The 18938-nt window shown below is 39.1% G+C and overlaps 1 protein-coding gene across 1 annotated transcript in view; it reads right to left on the bottom strand.

Annotated features, from left to right (window-relative positions):
- Window positions 1-1039: 1039 nt before the first annotated feature.
- Window positions 1040-18938, bottom strand: part of dsc2l (desmocollin 2 like) — a 23889-nt gene continuing 5990 nt past the window's right edge. Inside the window, exons 5-16 of the mRNA XM_061920284.1 lie at window positions 12193-12348; window positions 11976-12120; window positions 11757-11911; window positions 11540-11674; window positions 9966-10151; window positions 9648-9895; window positions 9427-9569; window positions 7577-7798; window positions 7127-7348; window positions 6926-7041; window positions 6619-6843; window positions 1040-3326 (exon numbers count right to left, since the gene is read on the bottom strand). Of these exons, the coding sequence (XP_061776268.1) occupies window positions 3129-3326; window positions 6619-6843; window positions 6926-7041; window positions 7127-7348; window positions 7577-7798; window positions 9427-9569; window positions 9648-9895; window positions 9966-10151; window positions 11540-11674; window positions 11757-11911; window positions 11976-12120; window positions 12193-12348 (2151 nt within the window). The 3' untranslated portion in view covers window positions 1040-3128. The remainder of the gene's footprint in view (window positions 3327-6618; window positions 6844-6925; window positions 7042-7126; window positions 7349-7576; window positions 7799-9426; window positions 9570-9647; window positions 9896-9965; window positions 10152-11539; window positions 11675-11756; window positions 11912-11975; window positions 12121-12192; window positions 12349-18938) is intronic.

Genomic DNA, 18938 nt, shown 5'->3' with positions numbered 1-18938 from the left:
TCCAATAAATAACACGTAAAGTTCAAATGTTTTGTGAATCAACTGAAAACATTTTAAAATGGAGTTATAGTGCATCTGCTTTGCCAGATGGGAAATTTATCTTATCTTATCATTATCTTACCATGAATTGATTAACGTGGACACCGACTTAAACAAGTTGAAAAACGTATTCGGGTGTTACCATTTAGTGGTCAATTGTACGGAATATGTACTCAACTGTCCAATCTACTAATAAAAGTATCTATCAATCAATCAATTTTAAATTTGAATTATATGGAGGAAAAAAATGCTTTTTAAAAAGGAAGAAACATCTTATAATACCATGTTTATTTTTCATTTTGTCAATTTTAAGTTGTTTCACACTTGTAGTTTTTAATTGTACTCTTTGCGTTTATGATTATGATCATTTTTTCTTTTGGTACCTTTTTAAAAGTGCTATAAAAAGTAATTGAATTCTTTTTGTTAAAGTTGCTCAGGACCATCTGCTATATTAAAAGTATAGAAAACATTACCACATACTTTTTAGTGTTACAGTCTATAATGTAGTTTAAATTTCAAATAAAGGGCAATGTTGGCAAAACAGCAGCAACAGCACCTCCACCTGGCTGCAAAGAGAAGGCAGAAAATATGTTTGTGAAGAAGTGGTCGAATATGGGATTTTTGTAATTATTGATCATACAAAGAGAAATGATCAGACTATTATGATAATTGCAGATCTAGGAACTTTGACAATAGGCTTAATTATAATATCCATCTGCCATTGTATTGAACAGCCAAAACAAAGAATATACAGCAATTCGAGGTATGTATGCTGCTGTGAAACATAATGGTGTCATAGTTGTACGCTCGCATGCTTTGCATAGGCGATGTGCTGGAACTTGATATGACCGGGAGGCAAAAAGGTTGGGCGTTTGTGGCAGAAGGTGTCTTACTGCATGCTTGGGAGTTGTGCAAGACCAGACTGCCACACCCGATAAATCATTCACACTGCCAGCACAATGAGCAGCATTCCTTCTCCCACAGAAAAGAGTCCAACGAGTACACGAGAGCATTTTATTATTAGTTTTACAGCTGCGAGGAGAATCCCCCAACGACATTCAGACTGCTGAAATCAAATGTTCAATAAGTTAAGCCACTTATACCTGTGTACATTCATCATTAGATGAGAACGTTCAAGGAAAAGTAGAAACCTGTATGGAAATGCAAGGTTTTCTGTGAGTCCTCTGTTAAACCACTTCTGTTTTCTTGTCAGGCCTGTGCGAGTCGTGCCTCACTCGCCTTTGTGCTGACTTTCACACGTTAAGCAGAATGTTGCAATAACTGCTGACGACTGTCGCAACCACACCCTCTTTTAACATTCATTAACGGTGACCGTCACCGGAATACACCACAAATCTCGTAGGGTTGCAGAAACAAGCAATCCATTAAGCATTTTCCTCTCAAACGTCTTTAAGGGTGCGTTCACGCTTGTCATTTTTGGTTCACTTCAAACGAGTTGTGCATCGAACAAGCAGATCGAGATCAATTGCAAGGGAACTTTAGGCCTAGTTCGCAATGCAGGTAAATTCCGATTAGTTTGCCTATATCCGACCTGTATCGGATTTTTTCATGTCAGTGAAGGCTTCATATCCGACCCAGGCCTCTTTCATATCCAAAAGTTTGGACACACCTTCTCCTCATTCAATGCGTTTTCTTTATTTTCATGACTATTTACATTGTAGATTGTCACTGAAGGCATCAAAACTAGGAATGAAAACATTTGGAGTTATGTGATAACAAAAAAAGGTGAAATAATTGAAAACATGTTTGATATTATAGTTTCTTCAAAATAGCCACCCTTTGCTCTAATTACTTTTTTTTTTGCACACGCTTGGCATTCTCTCGATGAGCTTCAAGAGATAGCCACCTGAAATGGTTTTCACTTCACAGGTGTAAGAGGGTGCAAAGCAGTAATCAGAGCATATCAAACATGTTTTCAGTTATTTCACCTTTTTTTGTTAAGTACATAACTCCACGTGTTCATTCATAGTTGTGATGCCTTCAGTGACAATCTACAATGTAAATAGCCATTAAAATAAAGAAAATGCATTGAATGAGAAGGTGTGTCCAAACCTTTGCGCTCAGGTTGCTTTTGTGGAAATCAAATCTGCTATCCATTTATCCATTTTCTACCGCTTGTCCCTTTTGGGGTCGCTGGAGCCTATCTCAGCTGCATTCGGGCGGTAGGCGGGGTACACCCTGGACAAGTCGCCACCTTATCGCATAGCCAACACAGATAGACAACATCCACACTCACATTCACACACTAGGGCCAATTTAGTGTTGCCAATCAACCTATCCCCAGGTGCATGTCTTTGGAAGTGGGAGGAAGTCGGAGTACCTGGAGGGAACCCACGTAGTCACAGGGAGAACGTGCACACTCCACAAAGAAAGATCCCGAGCCCGGGATTGAACCCAGGACTGCTCAGGACCTTCGTATTGTGAGGCAGATGCACTAGCCCCTGTCCCACCGTGCTGCCCTAACCTGCTAAATATAGCAAAATATAAAAGCTACAATGTATTTAACTGAGCAGACGGCATTTAGTGCGTGGATTGTTTTATATCTGTCACGAAAGTTGTCCATGTTCTATGATGAATGTGAAACGTTAAGCAAACTTCATCAAATTGCGCACAAAGTATATTTTTATTTTTGGTCTGGACCAGTGAACCAAACAATTCTGAATCCAGCCTAAGAAAACTCTACATTAATCTTAATTCATAATTATTAATAATAGAAAAATATCAAAACTCTTAAAATTGAGGGAAACATTTTAAAAAATAGCAAATTACACTTTGCACAGCCGAAGTAGTTTACCATAAACACATGGAATTAGTAAAACCCAAAATACCATATAAAATAGTAGCAACCAGCAAAACCAAGCGTAAATATTATGTACAGTTGACAGTGTCGAGAAGGTTATCAGTGCTTGGGACTAAGGAAAAAGCAGCAGGGAAACACGCAACTCTCTCGATCCTTTCATTCATGTTCAGGTGGCATGAGAGGGGGGGAGCCTGGCACCCCAATGACCCCTATTGCATCCTGTGCACCGAAAAAAAAAAAGCAAAACACTTAATTTCCGTCATATTGTTCATGTCTTTTTGCAGATGCCTGCGAGGGGTTTGAACTTTGGTCCGAGTGTGTTTAGGAAGTCTAGGTTTTCGTTGTCGCCATCGTCGCTGCAGCAGCCCACCGAGCCGGCCGGCGAGCCCACTCCCTCATAGCCGTATTGGTGGACGATGTCGTCCGCATATCGACCGTCCTCCTCCCCTGCAAAATAGCCGAGTTTCTGCAAGGCAATGCAGGAGAATGATTGTTATGCACCAGGTTAGAAAACACCAACAAGGTGAGCTTCATGAATTGTGATGAACCATTAAATCATGAACCATAAAACATTCATTATTTTACAGGTTAAAAACATCCTTACATGGTTATATCAATCACAAATCTGTATTTAATTTTTCTCCTCTGTCGAGGATCATGCCCATCTGGTACATGAGCCTTAACATCAGAGCTGCTAATCATTCACACTCAAAACCTTATGTTTGCATTTTTTCAGAAATGTAATTTTGATTTTTTTTTTTATATATCATTTATAAACATATTTATATATTTGGACTGTACATTTTTTTATCCACTTTCGGTTTTGAATTAACATTATAATTAAATTGTTTTTAAAGAAGCAGACTGCCTGTTTTAAAAGGAATATGTCACTACGAACTAACAGTTGGAAAAACCACCTTACTGTATTTCCTTGAATAGCCGCCGGGCATGTAATATTCCCTTGTCTTGAATAACTGCCGGGTATAACTCGCTCCCTAAATTTATTAGCGCATGCTTAATTCAACCGCCGGGTCAAATTCGTGATGTCACGAGTGCCGCTTCCCCTGCCGTCATTTTCAATATAACGGAAGAGTTTTTTTGTTTTTTTGCATTTACTGTGTGTAAACCAGGGGTCTTGTTCCACAGGTTCCAAAGGTGGCGTGACACAGTGGAAGAGTGGCCGTGCGCAACCCGAGGGTCCCTGGTTCAATTCCCACCTAGTACCAACCTCGTCACGTCCGTTGTGTCCTGAGCAAGACACTTCACCCTTGCTCCTGATGGGTGCTGGTTGGCGCCTTGCATGGCAGCTCCCTCCATTAGTGTGTGAATGTGTGTGTGAATGGGTAAATGTGGAAGTAATGTCAAAGCGCTTTGAGTACCTTGAAGGTAGAAAAGCGCTATACAGGTACAACCCATTTATCATTTATTTATCACAGGCATACAGATCACACTGATGGTTGTGATATAAAACCACTTTAACACTCTTACTAATATGCGCCACACTCTGTGAACCTTAACCAAACAAGAATAACAAACACATTTCTGGAGAACATTGGCTCTGTAACACATTATAAACGCAACATAAGAATTACCCAGAATTCCAATTCATCCATGACTCTTGGCTATATTATACACCCGCTAGCACCAAACCCCTCCCCTCTCCGTGCGTTGGTTGAGGTGGGCGGGGTTGGGGGCGCATGTATAATAAAGCCAAGAGTCATGGATGCATTGGAATTCTGGGTAATTCTTATGTTGCGTTTATAATGTGTTACAGAGCCGATGTTCTCCAAAAATGTGTTTGGTGTGGGTTTACAGAGTGTGGCGCATATTAGTAAGAGTGTTAAAGTTGTTTATATCACAACCATCAGTGTAAAAGGTATGGCTGTTGACCAAGTATGCATTGCAATCTCGTATGAGAAGCAGCACAAAGCATGCGTCCTACCGGCACGCAGTTAGCATGGTGCAAAGGTGGGCGTGATGACATGTTGTAGAACAGTGGTCCCCAACCACCGGGCCGCAAAATAATTTTTTATTAATTTTTTTTTTATCACACTCAATTTTTTGCTTCATGCCATTGGTAAGCACAGGGGTGAGAAGAGGTTTTAAAATTATTAGCGCCTGCTTACTTTCACCGCATGCCTTGAATAAGCGCAGGAGTGAGAAGAGGTTTTAAATTAATTAGCGCCCCGGCGGCTATTCAAGAAAATACGGTAATTGCAAATGCTGTATTAATTTTAACTCCTAAAACTAAATTACAGAGGTACCTCAACTCAAGAGTGCCCCGACTTTAAGACTGTTTGGAGATAAGAGCTGGGTCTCAGCTAATTCTTAAGCAAACATTTGAGTTCAAAGCATTCCCACCATTAATTGACGTGGCAAATGTCACAGTTGAACTCCATAAACTCTGACCAAAACATTTTATAAGCATTAGCTTATAGCTAAAGATGGACTTAACTTTGTTTTTACGGCCATGGGAAGGAAGAAAGTGAGTGTGAAGGACAATGCTGAGTAGAAAATGTGGATGATATTCATTTCCTAAAGGAATAAATCATCAAAGACAATACAAAAAAGTGTAGCCAACTGGGTAAAACAGTTGTAGCACTGCTAGTCTGCAGCATACTGAATGAAACAGAATGAGTCTAACACCAGACATAATATTAAACCCCAACTGTATAGGAGCGGATATTATAAGTTGTATTTATTTCAGCTCCTTTTCATTCATTATTTATTTTAAATGTTATGTAGATTGTTTTTGTTTGACCTTAAATGAATGAAATAAAACAAACATATTTGGCATGATTAGATCTTTTTACAGTTTGAAATATTTTTAAAGATTTTAAGATTTTTTTTGTCCGTCAAAGTTAGTAAAAAAAAAAATGAAGAATTTTATTGGGACACATTTTTTCCATACTTTTATGGGCCACATGAAATGATGTGACAGGCCAGATTTGGAGTTTGTCGCCTTTGACATACAGTAACAGAAGTAAAAAGTAATGATGGAAAAGCAGCTAATAGTAAAAACTCTAGAAGTCCACTCTTCAAGGTATATTCTGTACATTATAATTGCATTATTCATAAAACTATTTGAGTTGTTTGTAGTACATTCTGGTGTATTCTTTTTCATTTAATATTTCTTATGATAACAAGCTAGTTTTTATTTTCAGGACCTGTTACAAGTTAGAATTGTGTTGTTTTGGGGGGCTTGACTTAAGTCATTTCAATGGAAAATATTGTGTTGAGATACAAGTCTTTTGATTTAAGAGCTTTGTCACAGAACCAATTAAGCTTAAAGTTGAGGTACTACTGTAAATGGAATTAGCATCAAATAATAAAAAACGGAATTTTGTTGTAAAAAAAAATGATGCATTAGTGATTTGGTTCAACCCCCCAAAAATGTGGATTCGCAATTTCTGTGTAATGTTCTATATTTTCAATGGAACATATACAATTTTGGTGTTGTTTACTTGAGTAATATTGCAGTCTACATGTATCTCTTATGTATGACTGCCATCAAATTGCAGTTCACATGTATCTCTTATGTGTGAATGCCATCTACTGGTCACACTTATCATTTCACCATGTACCAAGTAAAATAGCTTTGAGGTCGGTAAGCACAACCACAATTATTTCGTACATTAAGCGCACAGGATTATAAGTTGCACTGTCGAGTTTTGAGAAAATTAAAGGATTTTTAGTGCGCCTTATAGTCCGAAAAATACGGTACATAACCTTTAGCATTAGTAGCGACATGGAATTACCTGGTGCAAATAGTGTCCATTTGTTTGCCAGGTGCTGAGAAAGTTTGCGTCGTAGTTGAGCTGCTGAGTACCATACTGGCTGTCGTATTGCCTGGAGTAGACGTCTTTCATTTCAGTGGAAACGAAGCCCTTGTACATGCCATCGTCTTGGCGTCCAATTGTGCTGGTGCTCTTTATCGCCCAATCGTCAGCGCTCGAGATGGGGACCTTGATGAGACTTGAATCCTGTCGAGCGAATGAATGATACAAATGAAGCAAAAAAGGTTCTTACACGACGCATGCAAGTAAATATAATTTTTGTTCTTACCACTTCTTCCCCTGGTGCTTCCGTGTTTGATTTGATCAGGATTCCACCACCATCAGCTGTATCCTCCAGCTGAATGTTTTCCGCCCTTGTCTTACAGAAAAAGGTGAGCAGCAACACTGAAAAAGCAAAGTTTTCGATGTCACCGAGTACACAAATTGATCGTGTCGTAAAATGATGATTTTAAGTAAGAGAGGAACTGACCTAGCAGCAGTAGCAGCAACAGAGGCAGCAACAAAGTCAGCCAACCGAGCGGGCCGAGTGAGGCTGACCACGGCTTGGTCAAGCAGGCGCCATTCCTGCACTGGCAGATCCTTACATTCACTACCTGGGTTTGTCCGTTGCCCTGCAGGTCTTTGATTACCACTGGAACTTTGTGGACCTTCATAGGAAGTGATTTGAGCTGCTGCAACGTAGCTGCAGTGTCTGAAGCGGAAACCAGATTGTCAGGTCCATGAAAATTTGCGTTGCGTACAATAGGTAGCAACACAGAAACCTTCCAGTGTCTTAAAAAGTAAGCACCCTTCTTAGGTTATATTTAAAGACACTTTTTTTAATGTCTGCATATGTGCATTGTTTAACGTGGCTTACCTGTGAGATGATCTGAGCATTTAAGGGACAGATAAAGCAAATGACTCGATTTAGCTGACCTACCATTAAATCTGGTCACAGACCATTTCCCATCATTGTCAGCAGGCAGACCAAAAGAAAAGGGTGCCGAAAATGGAGATTGGTCCGAGTCTTTAGCCCCAACCACCACTGAGCCAAGATCTCCTTCTTTTTCACACAGCACCATTTCACTAGTGGGCACTGTTGGCACGTTGTCATTCACATCCTCCACTTGGATGATTACCATGCCTGTGCCAGTCTTAGAACCTGAAACAAATTCCATGGGTATTATATTATGAACGGTAAACCTAAGACAGTTTTCTGTCTGGAAATGCCAATGTCTAACAGTTTGGGCCCAGAGCCAGGTTTTCATTCCACTTGTGAGTTACTGTTAATCAGGTCAGACGAATCCAGGACGGGTTTTGCTCAGACAGCAACAAAACAATTGAAAAGGGCAGATGAAAAATATAATCTGCAGTGACTTGGCATGCAGTTGCTTTTTGCCTGTTGCCGGTATATGACCAACCCAATCGGAAGCAATTTTTTGAGGCAAACAACATATAACTTGTTAACGCTATGTCTGGTAAGATTCAGAGTTGGAACCAAGTTTTCGTTTAAATATATACAGTAGCTCAAATAACTTCAGCCTTTCTCTTAAGAACAAAAACCTTTACTCCTGAATTACTAATCACCAAGCACGAGGTACCAGGCCACTTAAATTGGCGCACCAATCAAATACATTAAATTAATCACTGGATTATTTCAAGTCATTGTTTATTTTCATTGTGCAAGGTGGATCATTAATAACTGTCGGGAGGAGCGGTCACATTATTTATACAACACAGTCCCATGTGCTTGAGCAAGCTTACCATGAATTATACTTTTGTAGTTCTGATTTGTTTTTATTATAAAAAGTGGCCACAAATAAATTAATGAAATCAATGACATTGCCACCTTTTTTAAGCATGCAATAGCCAGGGAAGTGTACCTCCCTTGATGCAGATCTTGTCAAATGTGCTCAAAAATTTGTGAATATAAATAACCCCTAACAGACTACTGAGTGAAAAACAGGACAATGAGGCTAATTCACCCGCACATACGACTAGGGATGGGTATCGCTCACAATTGAATTGGTACCCAGTAATCGATACCGGTATTCAACGGTACCAAATTTCAGTACTTCTGTGAGTGTTAATAAACGTTCATGTGTTTATTATAAATACTTGTTATTTAACACTGTTATTGATAACTGTCCTGTCTTCATTTCTTGCACATCTGAACCTAATTTGCAAATATTACATAACGGTATTAGACTTTGCATCCAGTTACAATTCCAAGACGTTAGATACAGTAGCAGTAGTGTATAGGCTATTTGATAAATACTTACAGTTTTGTGTTTCTTACACACCATCTGGTTGATTTTAATGTGCATCTTACTGGTAGTTTTCAGAACCAAATTTGGAGGTGTTGAAAGAGCCATGTAAAATTGCTAATGCTAATTAGTAGCATGTCTATGACAAATCTAATGTAAATTTGCACTGAGCTAGCACATTGTCAAAACTGTTCGTTGCATGCCATACTTACTTTGTTGGCATGGCAAATGTAACACTGCTTTGAGTGCTGCTTGAGTGCTTGTTTGCCCGCCAAGTGAAGACACGTACAACAAAAGGTATCCAAATATGGCACCGTTAGATTTCACGTGAATTGATACTCGGTAGTACCGACGGAATTTAGTCGGCGCCTATTAAAGTACCCAAATCGGTACCCATCCCTACAGCTATCATATATTATATCCCCTAGGACACTGACTGCGATTGCCAAGCTCAGCTCACCTTGGCACATGTCGGACGGACGGACTCAGACACCGTACTACTAAATCATTGAAAGCGACATACTTGCATCAACGGCTTTCATGCTGATGTTGTAAATTCCATCCTTGACAAAGGAAGACTCTCTGTCGATGGTGTTTGCAACCGTCAGCTCTCCATTGTTCCTATCCACATTGATCCAGCCGGCAGGTTCTGTAACCTTGAAATACCTGGGAGGAAGTCCCTGTGGGTCAGGCTCACGATCTTTAGCAAATGTCGCCAAGTGTCTGAGTGAAAGGAGGGCTTACTTGATGCCGTTGCTGCTCTTGGTTTCCGGATCTACGGCTTTGTAAGTTCCAATGAGTGTGCCGTTTGGTGTGTTCTCTTTTACGATGAAGCGGACGGTAGGCGCCGTGAATTCTGGGCCTTCATCGTCGTCGGTGACAGTCAAGTCCACAGGCACAGAATTCCATCGGGCCGTGGTGCCGATCAGGTCGGCTTCGTTGCAGGCCATGATGTCGAGCCTCACAGTTTTGGTCGTCTCATAATCTAATGGCTGGAAAGACCAAGGGACTCTTTTTTTAGTAAAAATACTTCAACTCCTCAGAGCAGTGAAAAAAGCTCACCTTAGAGACATACAAAAGCCCCTCATTTGTTTTGGGGTCTGTAGCCATACGGAAATTGCCACCTTCATTTCCCTTTGTGATCACAAATTTTGACTTCCAGTTTTGTGTGTCTTTCAAATCTTTATCTTCAACAGGAAGTCGGAGTAGAAGTTTGTCAATTTCATTCTCCTTTGCTGTGGCTTGAAACTACAGGATGAAACAATCGTCTACATTAGTATTACAAACACATTCTACAGTGAACTTTAACTGTCCATTTAAATAGGTCAAACCCCTAATCAGTAAATCTGGCAATCAGAGGTTGGTCTAAACCGGCAGTCAGCAACCCATGACTCTTTAGCAGCGCTCTGGTGGCTCCATGGAGCTTTTTCAAAAATGTATGGAAATGGGGAAAAAAATGGGGTGAAAAATATATTTTTGTGTTGTAATATGGTTTCTGTCGGAGGACAACCACGACACAAACCTTCCTAATTGTCAGAAAGCCCAATAATATATTTGTGGTTATGCTTTACTGATGAGATTATTTGGCGAGCGCCGTTTTGTCCTACTAATTTCAGCAGGCTTGAACTCACCGTTGTGTGGACTGTGAGTCAACAGTTTGTTGACATGTATAACTTTCTCTGATGCTGCCACAGAAAGATGAGTTTTTTACCACTCCTCCTTTGTCTCATTTTGTCCACCAAACATTTTATACTATGCGTGAATGCTCAAAAGGTGAGCTTTGTTGAAGTTATTGACTTGTCGGAGTGCTAATCAGGCATATTTGGTTACTGCATGACTGCAAGCTAATCGATGCTAACATGCTATTTAGGCTAGGTGTATGTACATATTGCTTCAATTTGCCTTGTTTGTAGGTATATTTGAGCTCATTTAATTTCCTTTACTTATGTCCTCTGTGTATTTAGTTTATTTTTCCATGTTTCATGACATATTATCTGTACATTATATTGGCTGCATTTCTGATAGTTGTTAGTGTGCCATGTTGTTCCAGACCATAGCAAACACAACCCAGCTTGCAAAGTTTGTTATAAATCCATTAGAAGACAGCCTGCTGTTTCCTTTAACTTGGACACACACATCTATACCTTTGGCCATTCTAAGACAGTCATTTCCAGGAGTTAGTTAACCCTTCTACAAGTTTTACTAATGTTTTCCAATGGTGTAAAAATGTGTAGAATAAATATTACATTTCAACATTTCAGTCAACGAAGATTTGCGTCAGCCTGCGACACAGTCATACTGATAGACTAATATAGCTATTTAGCCACTTACATCATGTGTTGTCATCATTATACCACTTATATAAGTCTTTAAATTTTTTGCAGCTCCTGACCGAATATTTTTTTGTATTTGTGGTCCAATATGGCTCTTTTCAACATTTTGGGTTGCCGACCCCTGGTTTAGACCTCTTCATCTTAATTCTAAGATATTTTGTACAATTCCAACTTTTTTAACCTAATCCTGCAACTTTTGTGAAATATTGTGAATTATGTGCGCCTGAAAACACATTTGAGATGAACTGGACCAGAGGTTGTTAGCAACAAAACCCTCCGTGAGGTGCTAAAAAATAAATTTACCGATGACTTTGTGAAGGTTGGCGGGTTGTCGTTGATGTCACCAACAAGGATGGTCGCCACACCTGTCGTGATCAAACCGGTGTCTTTTCCGTCCCGATCTTTAATCTGCACTGTCACGCTATACTTGTCTTTGGTCTGATGAGGGGACATTTCCATACATTTGATACACCATATAACTGAATTGTTTGCTTAAGGATCAGACTGTACCAGCACTCACCTCCCTATCCAATGCATTAGTACGTATTGTGATGTGACCTGTCTCAGCGTTGATGGCAAATTTGTCTAATTCGTTCAAAAGGGAATAGCGGATCTTCACATGGTCGGTGCCTTCTTGGTCTCTGTCGGTAGCATTCACCTTGCCAAGATTTGTGCCTGTGGCGTAAAACTAGATTAGTTTAACACGTTAGGACAAAAAACACAAGTTTATGTTCCTCACCTGCTATGCTCTGCTCAAGTACGGTAAACTGCATTGTGCCTTGAAACTGTGGCGCGTTGTCGTTCACGTCATCTACATAGACAGTGATAGGTAGAGGCAAATCTGTCTGCGCTCCGGTTTCTTTGTCGAAAACTTTGGCTGTCAACTGTGAAGAAAAGAAGACTAATGTAAAAATTCAGCTGTTCGAACGAAAGAAGACTCAAAGCTTTCCACTCACAGTAAATTGCGGGTACTCCTCTCGATCAACCGCCTTCAGCAGCGTCAACATTCCACTGACTTCGTCAAAGTCGAAATACCCTACAGGGCTCTTGTCGAAACCAGGGCCAGTAAGGGTGTAGCGCACCGCAAACTTTGCTTCAGTGTCGGACACCAGCTGCAACAGAATAAAATTATTTAAAAAATATTTAACCAGTCGAACTCTGTTTTCAGTCAGTCAGCACAGTGCTGCTGTTAGCTACTGTGCTACTCTTTTAAGTGTTTTAGCCTTTTTACAAAATGTTTCTAGTTTTGCAAGCTCATTACGAGTCTAAAGAGAGCAAAGGACAAGCGTCGTGTGGTTTTAAACGTTCAGGAAGTCTTCACAGCTAGGAGTACAACGATTTGCTGACAAATATTGACAATAGAATTTAATTAGCTGACAATAGTCGAGATGTCATTACTACTGGTGAGAACATAAAAAGTGTGGGAACATTTCCTCTTATTCTTGTTAAAACCAGAAATACCTTGCTCATTTTGCAAAGCAGATTTAGTTTTTTTATGACACTGTCGGACATCTGGAGGATGCAATCTCGAATCCGTAAGATAGTTAGCTTGCTAAGGAGCTAGCAAGTGTGAGATGAAGTTGTGTCAAAAATACATTTGTCTATCATTTCAGCCAAAGTTCACCAGCTAAACTTTATCTAAATAAATTCAGGTACTTTTTATTTGTCAGGAACTTGGGAACAGACACACACACACATTAATGATACGATTTAAGGGTATAACGATAAACGGAATGATGATAAACCGCGGAACTTCCCAGGGTTAGTATTACCGTTTTAAATTTAAAGATATCGTAAAACTGTAGCTGATAACACTGATAAACTTATGGACCGGTGACATTGCTCCTTTACTGGAAAAGCAAGCTAGCTTTGGCTAGCTTAAATGCTAACATGAAACAAGAGACATTAACATCTTCCTCCATTAATATATGAGTTTTCCCAATTTAAACTTGTATAAACACAATACTGTCTGAGCAACAAAGATATTCAATTGTGCACATTAAACAGTTGTGGGTAGAAACACGCTACGCTTAACTACATTTCCCTGTAGCTTATACTTTTAATTTTCCTGAGGGAACTCTCCTGAAGGAATCAATTAAGTACTATTTTTTTAACAAGTAGCTTTTCCTGGAGCTTTGCTACTTTTAGACTGATATAGTTAGGTAGCGTACATCAAAGCTACCTGCTACAAAGAGAGAAAATAGACCGCAAAACCAGGGCCCCAAAAAACTGGAGAAACTAAAATGACTCGGATTAATAAGAACATCCCCAAATAATGAGAACATCTATAATGATTGGTTGGTGTTCGTATGACGTGTCACAATTGACTAAGGTAAGGGTGAATTATTACGGACTGGCCATTCAGAGGCAAGATAAAACGGGTAATCAAAGCTAGTAAGCAAAATGATAACAGACAGGCACTCGTGTCACATGACGACGAGGGAGTCGGAGTAGCGTAGTGTAGCTTGCTACAATTCTGCAGGGATAACTTCCCCTGCAGCTTAGTTACACTTAATCAAGAATAACTTGTAGCTTAGCTTAGTACATTTTCCAAGTAGCTTGCCCATCACTGACATTAAACCTACAGGCTATGTGCTCTTCGACAAAGAGATCGATCGATACGCAAAGCGGGTAGAAAAAAAAACAACATAAAAACAAAAAAAAACAAGTGTCTTTTCTTCATGTAATTCTTGCCGTTTCTGGGTCCTAGTTGAATGTCAAAGTTCACCAACTTCTCGGGTTATGTCAGTGCTTCTCAAATATTAATCTCCACCTTGACCAGAAATAGTATATTTTTGTCTATGAAAGTCTTACAATCAGAGATGTCCGATTATATCAGGCTGCCGATATTATCGGCCGATAAATGCGTTAAAATGTAATATCGGAAATTATCTGTATCGTTTTGGAAATTATCGGTTTCTAAAAGTAAAATGTATGACGTTTTAAAACGCCACTGTGTACACGGACGTAGGGATGAGTACAGAGCGCCAATAAACCTTAAAAGGCACTGCCTTTGCTTGCAGGCCCAGTCACAAAATATCTACGGCTTTTCACACACACAAGTGAATGAAAGGCATACTTGGTCAACAGCCATACAGGTCACACTGAGGGTGGCTGTATAAACAATTTTAATACTGTTACACATATACGCCACACTGTGAACCCACACCAAACAAGAATGACAAACACATTTCGGGAGAACATCTGCACCGTAACACAACATAAACACAACAAAACAAATACCCAGAACACCTTGCAGCACTAACTCTTCCGGGACGCTACAATATACACCCCCGCGACCCCATAACCCACCCACCTCTACCTCCTCATGCTCTCTCAGGGAGAGCATGTCCCAAATTCCAAGCCGCTGTCTTGAAGCATTTAAAAAATAATAATGCACTTTGTGACTTCAATAATAAATATGGCAGTGCCATGTCGGCATTTTTTTTCCATAACTTGAGTTGATTTATTTTGGAAAACCTTGTTACATTGCTTAATGCATCCAGCGGGGCATCACAACAAAATTAAGCATAATAATGTGTTAATTCCACGACTGTATATATCGGTATCAGTTAATATCGGAATTAGTAATTAAGAGTTGGACAATATCGGAATATCGGATATCGGCAAAAAAGCCATTATCTGACACCTCTACTTACATTTATACTTCTGCATAACGTTGGAAACACACCGGCCTTTCCTCGTCTCCCACCGTGGTCACAGTGAAGCTAAGTGTAAGCGCTATAATCCTATTAGTTGACTCATCTTTAAGAGAATTAATGACTCGTCGAGTATCAAAATAGTCGTTAGTTCCAGCCCTATAATCAGTGTTGTCAACACTGCTCCCCATCCCTTCCGCTGCACGCAAAGAAGATTACTCAAAAAAGTTAGGTGAATTGTATTTTTTATTCCTGATAATTGTAGCAAGTAATGGAGTTTTGTGATTTCAAACCATGAGTGCACCACAGGGCTAGTGAAAGTGTGTGTGTGTGTGTGTGTGTGTGTACAAATGAGGACAGTTTAGATAGATGTTGTTTTGGCTTTGTTAATATAAAGAAAGTCTATCCATCACCCCCTTGGTTATGATTGATTGATATACAGTATTGAATAGTGTTATTATTATGTTCAAAGTGTACAAATTTTACTAAAATAAGGACTTTGGGGGAAATTTGCTTCAGTATACGAACTTTTCTATCAATGGCCCCCGTTAAAGAACCGATTAATTTGTTAATTTGAGGTTAAACTGTACTGTTGGCTTTAAGGTCCCCTGTTATGAAAATGTAACTTTTAAAGGGATACCGCACTTTATTTATTTTGCTTGTCGTTCACAAATAGAGAAGACTGGAATTTTTTTATTTTTGTTTATGCATTTTAACTCAAATAATGATAATAATAAATAAAAGTCTGCTTACAATGGATTTAACAATAGATTCTCTATTCCGTTCATAAAGCCCTCTAAATAACCGTCAAAAAACCGCCCGCAATACTCCATTCACATTTCGTGACCTGCATATTAACCAAGTACATAAGCGCTAATGCAGACAAACTATTGTTGCAGAGAGCTAACAAGCTTGTTGCTGCTATATTGACCTCATGACCTGCCCATGGACCCCGTGAAAGTTTATTCTTGATCATTAATAATTTCTCTCACCTTGATAGTAGAAGAATGAGGACATAATTCGACAAGTTGGTCAAAATTATATATTTAATTTAGACCCGGAATTGGAGAGAAAGACAAGAAATGGCACTTAGTTCTACCCCACTTTTGCTTGGTGAGGATTATGAGTCATTCTTCATCTAAACGGGAACATATCAACATCCTAGCAGCCGGCATCCCAGTGACAGCAGACATTGTCCAGTACGTGACATTTTATTATGTTTGTAGGCTCTAATGAAGTCTGCAGTGAGAAGTAATCAATGATGTTGAAAAAGCGAACCTTGTGATGAGTCTATGAAATGGATGTGCCGCCGTATGGCTAAAATGACCAAAATGACCAAAATGCATAGATATTACATGTTATCATGAATGTGCCTGTTACTATACATTTATACTTACAGCGTGTATACAAAACCTTAATGGAGGTGTTTGGATGTTTTTAAGCGATTTATAGGCGGACTACAACGACTCCCATAGTGTGTATTGTAAGCAGACTTTTGATCGCATTCAATTACTAATTAGAAAGGATAAAAAAAAATGTATTCTTGTCTTATATAAGGATTGTGAATGATAGGCAATTTTTTTTAAATGCAATAATAGGGCCTGTTTATAACTGCCCACAATGAAAAAAATGTATCATCTCCCTCAATTATTTGCTCAACTTTTAAGAGGGGCTCAAACTGTTATTTTTGATGGTCCAAACTAAGTATCTTCTGTGCAAGGGATACGTTTTCTGACCAAACCCAACAAAGTTCCTCTTTTCCGTCTTAATACCACATGAAAGTCGTTGGTTTTTGGCATCTTATTTGTCCAGCTTCCATATTCATTTTCATACACTTTACAATAAATACATTGGCAGCAAACTCCGTAGCTGGCTAGCTTGTTTGCGCTGGCTTTCGGAGACTCTTATTTTGTTAGCGCAGGCGCAATGGAGTGGCACTTTTATTTTGAAGACAGGAACTGTGCGATCAGTCTTTAAGCTTTTGACGGGAAGTACGGTTGAAATAAAAAGTGTCTCTTTTCCTTTACACTTTTGATTGATTGATTGAAACTTTTAATAGTAGATTGCACAGTACAGTACATATTCCGTACAATTGACCACTAAATGGTAACACCCCAATAAGTTTTTCAACTTTTTTAGGTAGGATTCTACATGTGACGGTCACATGACCGCCTGGCTCTGTTTTATTGGTCCAACGTCACCAGTGACTGCATGTGATTGGTGAAGGGCAGGCATGCGTAGATCCTACTTTGAATCTGTTTCTGACAAAATCAAAACAAACAAAGCGTGCATTAACAGATTGATTAAAAAAAAGTAGCGAGTAGCGAGCTTAATGTTGATAAATGGAGCGGAGCAAAAGTAGCGCTTCTTCTCTATAAATATACTCTAGTAAAAGTAAAAGTATTTTGCATAAAAAGTAGATGTAACGGAGTAAATGTAGCACGTTACTACCCACCTCTGACCGTAACACAAGATAAACACAACAGAACAAATACCCAGAACCCCTTGCACCACTAACACTTCCGGGACGCTATAATATACAGCCTCCGCTACCCCCAACCCTCCCCCTACCTCACCCCCCCAACCCCGCCCACCTCAACCTCCTCATGCTCTCCCAAATTCCAAGCTGCTGTTTTGAGGCATTGAAACAAAAAATAATGCACTTTGTGACTTCAATAATAAATATGGCAGTGCCATGTTGGAATTTTTTTCCATAACTTGAGTATTTTGGAAAACCTTGTTACATTGTTTAATGCATCCAGCGGGGCATCACAACAAAATTAAGAGGGGCTCAAAGTTACTCAAGTAGATGTAACTGAGTAAATGTAACGCGTTACTACCCACCTCTGACCGTAACACAACATAAACACAACAGAACAAATACCCAGAATCCCTTGCAGCACTAACTCTTCCGGGACGCTATAATATACAGCCTCTGCTACCCCCTACCCTCCCCCCACCTCACCCCCCCAACCCCGCCCACCTCAACCTCCTCATGCTCTCCCAAATTCCAAGCTGCTGTTTTGAGGTAGTGAAACAAAAAATAATGCACTTTGTGACTTCAATAATCAAAATATCTGCCCAGCTCTGCACTAGATGGAGCCCGCGTACCACTACAGTCTAAGAATCACTGAGCTACTTTAATCTCCCTGTAACCATTAGATTGCTTACAGCAGTTATTCTCAAACTGTGGTATGTGTACCGCTAGAATCACTTAATTGTTACGCCAAAGAATCACTTAATTAAAGTACAGTATTTTATTTTGCTGTATTCAAACACAGTGTTACTGTTCAAACTGTGCATAATGCTACAGAAGCCAAAAATAATAAATACAATTTAAAGATTTTAACGATTTAAAGTTAGTATTATTTGCAGATGATACAACAGTGTCTTGTTCAGGAGAGAACACAGAAGCTAATACAAATAATAACAGACAAAATTAACAAATTAAAAAGATGGTTTGACAAAAACAGACTCTTTGAATCTCAGTAAAACTAAAATAATGCTATTTTGTAACAGTAGAAGAGAAAGTCAAACACAAATACGAATAGACGGATTAAAATTTAAATAGTAAATGAAACCAAATTGCTAGGTATAATGATTGATGATAAATTTAATTGGAAATCTCATATAAGAAATATAAAACAAAGTAGCAAGAAACACGTCAATAATGAATAAAGCAAAACATCTTCTTGACCAAAAATCACTCCATATTCTCTACTGCTCGCTAGTGTTACCATATCTGAGTTATTGTGTAGAAATATGGGGAAATAAGTACACTTCATTCATCGACAGTGTTACAAAAATGATCAGTTAAAATAATACATAATGTTGGATATAGAGAACACACAAACCCTTTATTCATTGAATCAAATATACTGAAATTCCACGACATAGTGAATTTGCAAACAGCTTAAATTGAACACGAAGCAAACTCTAATCTGCTACTTAAGAATATACAGTTCTTCTCAACAAAAGAGGAGAAATATAATCTTGGAGAAAAATGTAATTTAAGACATTTGTACGCACATACAACACTTAAA

The sequence above is a fragment of the Nerophis ophidion genome, linkage group LG14, assembly GCF_033978795.1.
Source record: "Nerophis ophidion isolate RoL-2023_Sa linkage group LG14, RoL_Noph_v1.0, whole genome shotgun sequence".
Classification (NCBI taxonomy): Eukaryota; Metazoa; Chordata; class Actinopteri; order Syngnathiformes; family Syngnathidae; genus Nerophis; species Nerophis ophidion.
This window is presented reverse-complemented; position numbering and strand designations above follow the sequence as displayed.